Source organism: Centropristis striata, chromosome 6, assembly GCF_030273125.1.
Source record: "Centropristis striata isolate RG_2023a ecotype Rhode Island chromosome 6, C.striata_1.0, whole genome shotgun sequence".
Taxonomy (NCBI): Eukaryota; Metazoa; Chordata; class Actinopteri; order Perciformes; family Serranidae; genus Centropristis; species Centropristis striata.
In genome coordinates, this window is record NC_081522.1 from 16,383,463 (window position 1) to 16,393,462 (window position 10,000).

The window sequence follows — 10,000 nt, forward strand, 5'->3', positions numbered from 1 at the left end:
TGATCTTACATTCAATTACTGTATGTATATCCTACCCCCAATCATCCTTGTTGTCCAATAACTATTAAACACAGAAATGAGTCACTCTGCTCCATATACATCATCCTCCAGCTGTAAACACTCACTGGAGTGAGTGAGACCCTGAAAGAGGCCACAAGATAAATCTGAGGGGCCATGAGACGAACAGCTTAGAAAAGAATAATAAACAATCTCTGTAACACAAAACGCACATTTTTCAGAATACTGTTTCTTTAATCTTTATTTTTTTTTTAGATTTACCTCCTTAGACAATTATTCTACTTGAATAAAATCATCAGTTCTCTTGCTTGTGGACAGGAAAATCAAGAGTACATAAGTCGACACTGCTTCTTTTCAAGTGATCACAAACATCAAAGGTTGTGAACCAATGGATTACACTAGATATCCAAATCAATCAGCTAAAATATCCCAACAAATACACTATTTATTCCTGTTTAAGTATTGTTGCTAAAACAACAGTGTAGAGCTATCTTTGGTAATTAATTACCTATTTTTTTTAAGTATATTTGTGACTCATTCTTTAAAGATTTTCATCTTTACTGGTACAAATATGCTTACAGCTCGACTCGACAGACAAGGAAGAAATAAACGGCCGTGCACACAAAGGATGATAACTATAAATGTACAGGTGCATCTCAGTAAATTGGAATATCATAGAAAATTTTATTTATGTCAGTAATTCAATTCAAAAAGTGGAAATGATATACTAAATAGATCCATTACACACAGAATGAAACATTTCATGTCTTAATTTATTTAATTTCTTCTAATTATAATGATTATGGCTTACCTTTATTTACCTAAAATTCAGTGTCTCAAAAAAAATGTAATATTACAAAAGACCCATTTAAAAAAATATGTTTAATATGTAAATGTTGGCCTCTGAAAAGTATGTCCATCTATATGCACTCAATACTTGGTTGGGGCTATTTGACTTGAACTACTTGAAATGGACTTTTTCATGATATTCTAATGTATTGAGATGCACCTGTATTGTTTTGAAAATAGTTCTCACTGAAGTGGATGACAGAGTTCACACCGCCAAATACAGTCTCTTCTGGTTCCAGAAAACCAAGATGGTAAAGACCAAAATGCCAAACTTCAGGCTTCTAACCAGTGGATGACATCACAGTGGCTAGGTCTACTTCTTTAACAGTCTATAGTTTTAACTTGAAGCATTTCTTCATCAGAGTAAGAAGAGGCAGTTCAGTGTAACTGTTTAATCAGCTAATAGCTGTCTCTAATGAGATGGACTGGTTTTAAATGTTGCTTTTGTCAATCCAAGGTTTTGTTGCGTTGTTGATATGTTTCAGTAATGTCTTACTCTGATTTAAAAAATAACTACAGCAGATATTTGGTTATGAAGCATAAAAAAGAATATTGGATGCAATGATTACATTCCTCTCTTCACACCTTGCAAGATGCCGCTATGCTAATGATCACATCTCAACAACATATCTAAAAAGGTACATTTATTTGTCATGTTTATTCTTACCTCTCACAAAACCTGTGGAGAACAGTGAGACCTGCTGCTGACTAACAAATACCTCAAACAACAGTAACAAGTATTTTTGTGCTCTTTTTCTTAAGGAGAGAAGACACGCTGGAACAGTGAGTCAGAAACAGACAACACAGGTACACAAACAGCAGGAGACGCAGAGACGACACGCTCCGACAAACGCTGAAAGATGAACGCAAGCTAAAGTTTACAAAACAACAGAGCAAACGGGTAAAGCAGGTTGTTCAGACTCACCGTCTTCCCTGCATTCTTCTGGTGGCTTTGCTTTCTTTGCGAGCCGAGGATCCAGCCATGATGTAGTTTTGGTGTTGTGACTGGCAAGAGGGAGAGGGAAGAGGTCAAACAGAGGTCAGAGAGAGACTGTCAGAGAGGATAAGTGAAAGAGATGAGAGCAAAGTAACACGAATGACCTGTATGTGAGAGTGTGTGTGTGTGCAGGGGCAAAGAGAAACAAGGGATTTTCTAAGGTAAACTAAATGGCCATTAATCCACTAATTAGCCCTCAGACACTAATTAGTAAGGGTGAGAGGAGAGGGCATACGTTTGTATGGTTGTGCATGTGTGTGTGTTTATCCATTAAGTCTGATCAGTTGCATTAAGTTACATCAATTATTCAACAGAGTCCAGTGCTATAAAGTTTACACACCCAGACATACATAAACCAAGTAGGTGCACTTTGTGAGGTACATTATATTGGATTGGTTTTTTATTTAGCATTTTTATTATATACAAGTGTAATGATTTTCATTAACATTGTAAACACTTAAACCCCTGTAATGGCTACACACACTGAGGTCATTTCTTCGTATTTTAATGATGTCATAATATATTTAGGTAGGATGTTCTTCTCTTACTCTATGAAGTAGACCTCCCCCTTCTCAGTGTAGGCCATCTCCCAGTTGTCAGGCAGAGGACCCAGCTCTTCCTCGTCTATGTCGGGAACTTTGGCGGGGGATTTAGAGGGAGATTTTGGGACCTCCTCTCCTTCGGTGGGCGGCTCGACAGATGCAGGGGCCTGGCTGGACGTTTCAACAGCAACTTCCCCAGAGGCATCTGTGCTCTTGTCCTCATGTTCACTGGACTCTGTGGAGCGCACACACAAACACACAGAGTTATTCTCACATACACTCTCTGCACACATGCAGACCTGGATGCACACTACACACGCCATGCATGATGAGTCAGAGCCAAACCACTGCAGAGCTATGAACCCCCAGGAGAGAGAGAGAGAGAGAGAGAGAGAGATAGAGAGAGAGAGAGAGAGATAGAGACATGTGGTCTGAGGACAATGAGCATGAGGGGAAACAACATGAAGATGTCAGAAATGGAAAAACGGGGAAAGACAGAGACTTTAGGGGTCAGAGACTGAGTCACAATCACAAGGAAAGCTTTTTAGAGTGACGAGTAAAGCTGGTGGCATCTAAGTCAGCGGATGAGGAGCATATGATAGAGGAGGACCAAACTATTTAATCCTATTTGTGTCCTCAACAGGTTTCTCTTGAGAATATGGCCCCAGTGTCTCAATGAGATTAGCTGTGTAAATAAAGGTTAAATTAATAAATAAATAAATAAATAATAAACAATGGGACTTTTCATATGGGTGCAATGAAAACAGAAATGGGAAAATTACAAAAAAAAAAACAAGAAAAAGGTCACAGAGGTCAGAGGTTTCACAATGGAAACAAAATTACAGAGAAAATAAGATGAAGGAAAGTCAGTGTTCTTTTCATAGTTTTTATTTGTGCTTAGGGTCCAGGGGCCTCATAAAAGACAATTATCCTAACTCATTGTGCTGCCTGTACGAGGAAAGGAAAATCCCTATCTTCCTATTACAGAAGCAATTCCTGAACTCATGGCCTGTCCTGTCCTATCTCAGACCCAAAATATGATCCTTCAATCTGCACTTGTCCTGCCATGCCTGTATCTTTGATAACAAATGTACTGGCACACTACTTCAGATGGACAAGCCATAATACCAACAACTTTGACTTGCCACAGACTAGCTAGCTTGCTATCTTGGACAAAATAATATGTGGAGTCAGAGAAACTTATCGTGTCGGTGGACAAGAGGAAACCCACCCAAGTTTTCTTTTCAATTTTCCACCCGGAATAAAATACAAAATAATTTATTAATGAAGGTATTTCATTTAGTTAAAATGAATCATCTTGGCATTTGATATATACCCAGTAATACAGTGAAAGAGCATCATCATAGAGTTTGAGTGGCCTTTCAATCATTATATTGTCGTCTATCTTCTCTGTTTGGCAGTTATTTGGAATTTAGGACGGGGTCTTTGTCCCTAAGTTACGATGGTTCTGTAATAGCTAAAATCCTATCCTTAGATAGGATAAATGCATTTATGAAACATGTTTCTGTAATCAGAGAGGGAGGTGGGCCTCCCCAGGGGGGCTCCAAGCAGTTTCAGGGCAAGCTCAGTTAATGCAAGTGAAAAAATATTACATTAGTTATCAAAAGAAGATCACATAGAATAGCCTAAATGTGTCATTTGTTTGAAGCTATAGTTCAGAGATAAAGTATTTTTCCCCACTTTCCCAGAGCCAGAAACTAACAAATGCCTCAGGACAGATTTTTAATGCATTTGGTGTATTCTGACGTTATGCCAGACAGCAATATTCGGCTATTTTGACTCACCTGACTCAGTGTCCATGGGATGAAATAACAAAATCATGATCCCACAGGCATCCAATAATTCACCCAAACTATTCAATTAAACTAACCTTTGTCTGAGGGGAGGCCCAGAGTCTCAGACTGTGAAAACCATATTTTTATTATATTACTTGCCCCAAGTCACACTGATCTTTTCACCAAAGCCAGTTCTATATTTAATTATTTTATAGGTGCAGTAAGGATGTCATTCTGTCCAGACACGCTTTAAAATCTGTTAGGTAGAGAATTGATTTTTTTTCTTGGGAATATCCAAAACCTTATATTTTATTATAGAGGTTTAGAGTTTTGTAGTGATGGCTGAAAGATTACTGAAGATTACTGTATTTGTTTCAGTCTAAGTAAGTGACAAAACATAGAAAATATATGATAGTAAGTAGTAGTGGAAAAAATAAGACATGTTACAACAACACAGAGAGATGGAGGAAGGAGAAGGAAGAGGAAGAGGGCAGAAATCAGGACCGTTGAGATGCAGAAAAAGAAAGAGAGGTCAAAAGGAAGAAGATGGTAGAGGAGGGGAAGAGAGGGGGAGAGTTTGGGTATTAATAGAAACAAGGACAAAGGCCAGTGGCGGGAGAGCAAAGACAGCAGGAGAGACGGAGAAATGAGAGGACAGCGAGACGAGAGCTGAAGCCAAAATGAGACTCTGGACAGTGATAATAGCAGAGACATTAAGGTGCCCTTGTGCATTCTGTTATATAAGGTTATTGAGAACCTGTGCAGTTCATACTCTGTTCATACTCATACTCTAATGCTTCAAGAGTCTGTTAATGTCTATAATCACTGGTCAGGGCACAGGGTTGGACTGCATGGGTTGGACTGAGTAAACTGCTGGACAAAAGGAGGAAAGAGACTCTTGATTTATCTATAAAGGATAATAAAAAAGGAAGGTAACATCTGGTGTGAAAACTGACTTGTTTCTATGGGTTTACTCAATCATAGCAGTGAGACAGCAGTAAATAACCCAGGGGATAGTTCAGGCCTTCCAGACAGATTTTCTCCTCACCTAAATATGATGTTTTAAAATGTCATCACGGTCACGACACTTGGGAAACAGACGGTGTTTGGATCTAATTTCAGCCACAAGCAGATGGAAAATGTAGGTTAAAAACATCACAAAAGGGAAATTGATGTTTTTCTCTCTCGTCCGACATTACCTGGTGTGATGGCCACCCCGTTGCCATTGACAACTGGGCTCTCCTCTTCCTCCTCCTCCGGCGGCTCCAGGCTGGCACGCTGCTCCATGTTGCTGACTGACTGGTTCCTCTTCCTCTTGCCCTGGGCACTGGGCCGGGCTCCGGGCAGCAGGGCCTCACTTACATTCAGAGGAGGTGCTGCGGGGGACGGCTCCGCTGGAGGTTTCGGTGTGCCGTAGAAGTTATCTGAGGGCAGAGAGGCGCAGCGGCATCTGTGTTAGAGGCCACATGTACAACTAAGAGGGATCTCAGGTGATGTAACACACCTTCTGGCAGGCAGAGTGGAGGTCTACCTACTGCAACTTATAACAGATAATTGCCTTTCAAACTGGAAGACTAAGCGGTCGCAGCAGCGTGCAGCACAGATAGCTTAACTGTGTTTTTACCTGGGAATGACAAACTGACAAACTGACAAACAGGATTCAGTGTTTAAACATTATTAACAACTTTTATGACTAAATAATTGAACAAGGGTGCCTGTGTTGTAAATCAGGAAAAAAATCCTTTTTCCTATTCTCAAAATTCTTCAATTTCCACAATCCAGAGGTGTCGACCATAATATAAAGTGTTGTTCACATGAAGAAAGAAACTTAAGGCATGATTAGCCAGACCAGATATGGGAGAATGCTCATTTGTATTCCTTAAACCAATGACAACCGCCTTGAGTGGTGCTAAACCCAGGATGAACAAATAAAAGAACAGGAGGGAGAACGTCGTCTGACATCGGCGGCCAATAATTATAATAATTGAATAACTGATCGGCTTTAAATAGCACTTTTAAAGATACTTATAGTCTTATCCTAACATACTCCATCCAGTGAGTCAGACTGGATCCATTTAAATGTAAAACTAAGCTTATGTGGACCCAACAGGAAATAATAACATGTGAAAAACACATGTGGACACTAATGCTGCCTGATTTCACACTGTTGCTCTGTGAAACCTCAGCACATCAGCAAACAAACAAAAGTTGGTGTGGAAATGTTTTGGGTTCTTTTGTTAAAATTGAGCCACACATCGGTCAAGCAAGGGTGTCACTTTGTGTTTCAAAGTGGTTTGAACATAAGGGCTCAGATTAGGAAGAAAAACCTTTTAAAGCAATTTAAGCAAATCTGCAATTACAGGAAAAGTAATGGTTGGATCAGTGTAGATAATTACAGTGGGTTGGAGGAGAAAGAATCAAAAGGACATATCATAGGCTACTACACGGTCGATAGTATAAAAATACACAGCACAGGTAACATTTATATGCATCACATCTTCAGCTGCATGCCACAGTTTTGGTTCACTTTAGAATTAGTAGATAAGCTTTTTTTAACTCACATGACAATTTGGACAAGTCACATTAGTTACTTCATGGTGCATGGTCTTTTAGCAACATTTTTAACAAAGTATAACTTTGACAAAATCAGCAATTTAAAAAAGTGTAGGGGACATGTCCCTCACCTCCTCTGTGTAAATGACAACTATGAGGTTGGGGTTTTGTTTTAGTGGACATTTCCACCGTGAAGCACATTAAGATCTAGTCTCAAATAAAAAAATAAAAAGAACTTTTGCCCTGCTACTGTGTTAAATTAGCCGACTCAAGAGATCACTGGCTCTCAAAGCCCAGACCAGCTGTCAGTTCTTAATTAAGCTGAATCCTCCTAAAATACAGCTGTTGCAGACATGGGATAGTATGTCTGAAGAAAGATTTCTACAGTGTTATCGTTAAGTATAACATATTAATTAGAGTTAGGTTTCCAAAACACCCAATTGCATCCTCAACAGCAGACAGTGTCCTTAATGGATCGGGGGGAGATTCAAGCTTCTCCTGAGGAAAAACAACTTGACGCAGAATCCCAAAGCACAAAAATGCATAATACCAAATATAAATACAGCACTCTAAATATTTCTCCAAGGGCAGGCAATGTCCCTATTTAAGATAAATTAATGTTTTGGAAGCAAAGAAAACCCAGTCACTGTGCTTTCACTGCTTAATGATGCACACAAACCTATTTTGGAACATAATGATAGCTGTGCAGTCAGGCTACAACTACAGTGTCCAAGGACAATATATGTCTCCATATTTATTTGTGTGTTGTATAGTTTGTGTTGCATTTAGCCAGTTCTAATTTCTAACTTGTCACAAACAGGGTACTGCTTTACTGTCATTTTTGGACATGCAGGACTGCCTAAAGTAGTAAAGTTATGTGGAAATAAGTGTGTGAAAGTCCACGGAGGGAGGTGGTCGGAGTGGGCGGATGGTTCCAGCAGGTTCAACGGGACTTTCACCCAGGAGGCCAGGAGTTGAGAGTGAGAATGTGTTGCTGCATTCAGTTAGTCATACATTTACATGTACAATACGTACAATACAGCGACAACTACAAATCCAGTGAGAAAGCAATTACAGTATTTTTCCCTGTAAATATCCCACTTACATGACACAATGTGTAATTATTGCTTTATCTAGTAAGGTGACTTATCGAATCGATTTTGGATTGAAGACAAGTCACCAGTTCTTCACCAGAACGTATTGGTCTATATTATCTTTGTGGATTAACTTAGCAGGTACAAACCGGAACAACTTCCTGATAAAACTGTTACTAAAAATGTCCAGAACCACCTGATCTGTATAAATACAACCCAGCTGTGTCATTCCGCCCAAGCAGCTCTGTTTGGAGGCGCAGGCACAAGAATAAAAGCAGAACACAAAAATAGCATTGGGCGTCTTTCTTTCCACACCTACTGTAATGTTACTGCTAAGTATCTATCTTTTTTATCAGGAAACATTTTCTTTCCTTAGGATATTCGCTCTAAAACCACAATAAAACTCGACTGTTATTTGAAATTTAAGACGCTCCCTGTCAGCGAAACATATTTTGTGATTAAATATTGGGAGTGAGTGAGAGGAAGAGATGTCTTATTTTATAATCCCACAATGTGGAGAAGAGTGAGGGGTTTCACAAAGAGAGGACAGGGGCGATGGGAGGAGAACAACAGCTGAGCAAAGAAGAGGGAAGGACACAGCAATAAAGGACAAAAGACGGATCAGCAGAACAGAGTCCAGAGACATCAGTTTACTTTCATCCCAGCAGGAGGCGGCTGGATATTAGGAAGGGTTTTATCACAGCCACTTCTTCAATAAGTACATTAACCCTACTGGCCACCAAATAGAATTATCAAAATATAAATGTGCACACACGGATGCATGTAAACAAAGACACGAGCATGAAACTGCATACGTAGCAAGAACCCACATGTTAAAGCTTAAGGACAACCTGAATAGATGCTCTGCAGAACATTAAGTATATTGAGATAAGTCTAGGCCAGGGTTCTTCCTTGTGCACCGCACAGACTTTTAAAATGCCATGCTCCCCTGATCGTGAATGCTTCTGGTTCTGCCTCAAGGCATCTTGGCTTTATGCACCGTTCAATATCCACCTTCAGCTGTGACTCATCTCACATCATCGCATACGTAAGCTCTTATGTGAACCAAGCCTAGTGCACACACACAAAGACGCACGCATTACAATTAACTTGAAGAGTTTCCTGATGATGACTCTTATGTCTTAATTTGGCTTCGTTCACGAATTAGGGATGTTTCATTAATAAGCTGTGTGTCTCACTGTGTGGAAGTGAATGGGATCAGTCGTTTGTTTGTAAGACAACATCAGACCAGATTTAAAGACTGCCGTCATACCACTGCAGTATGTATATAGTATGTAAACATAGAGGCGGATTCAATAGATTGTCCCCATTGTCACTGATTTCTGATCCAGCTATTTGAGTCAGTATAAGCTTGATATTTGATATTGGTATCAGTATTGGTGTATCCCTAAATCTTTCTCTCTATTTTGTTGCTGTTTCACCTCCTGTCTCTCTCATTACTTCTTCTCCTCGTCTCTTTTTTTAATGTGCATTACAAAATAAGCTGCAGCACCTCCAGTGCAGTCACCCAGAAAGAGACAGCTTCCCCCAGTGGGCATAAGTAAACTCTGTGTGAAGGGAAATATACACTGTAAACTTGCAACACACAGAATTATGAAAGGAACACGTAAAAAGAGAACACACATGTGTACCAACACTCACGCACAAGCATTCACATGCATCATTTGAGTGTGTGTGCTCAGCCACACTTGCTCACAAAATCGCTACTGGGCAAATGAACCAGCAAATCCCCCATCTGTAGATGTATCCCTAACAGTGTAGCAAAGCAGATGCACAGACTTGACATGACTTGGAAATGGCATTCATCCAGCTCACACACACATGCACACGCGCGCACGCACTGAGGCAGTCAACCAGCCGTTCAACAACCACCAGAGGAAGCTGTAACACATGACTCTGCGCATAAGAATCATTTTGTTTACTTAAGCTGTGTGTAAGAGCATCACCTGACACACCTGATCCATCAAAAAAAACATCTACAGAGTAACACAAGATGGCAGATTGAATTCAAAAATAGTGAAATACTAAAATGGGACATATGTTCCCATTGCTGCTCCCCTAGCACCCGTATGTGTCTCGCAGATGCAAAATGTTTCCTGCACAGCGCTCCCAACACTCACCTTCATAGGT

The 10,000-nt window shown here is 39.9% G+C and overlaps 1 protein-coding gene across 1 annotated transcript in view; it reads right to left on the reverse strand.

The window, feature by feature from the left end:
• The window catches only part of LOC131973906 (membrane-associated guanylate kinase, WW and PDZ domain-containing protein 2-like), a 93,146-nt gene that overhangs the window by 39,323 nt on the left and 43,823 nt on the right, over positions 1–10,000 (reverse strand). The window contains exons 3-6 of the mRNA XM_059336034.1: positions 9,991–10,000; positions 5,402–5,626; positions 2,413–2,641; positions 1,793–1,872 (exon numbers count right to left, since the gene is read on the reverse strand). The exon at positions 9,991–10,000 is cut by the window's right edge and continues 110 nt beyond it. Of these exons, the coding sequence (XP_059192017.1) occupies positions 1,793–1,872; positions 2,413–2,641; positions 5,402–5,626; positions 9,991–10,000 (544 nt within the window). The remainder of the gene's footprint in view (positions 1–1,792; positions 1,873–2,412; positions 2,642–5,401; positions 5,627–9,990) is intronic.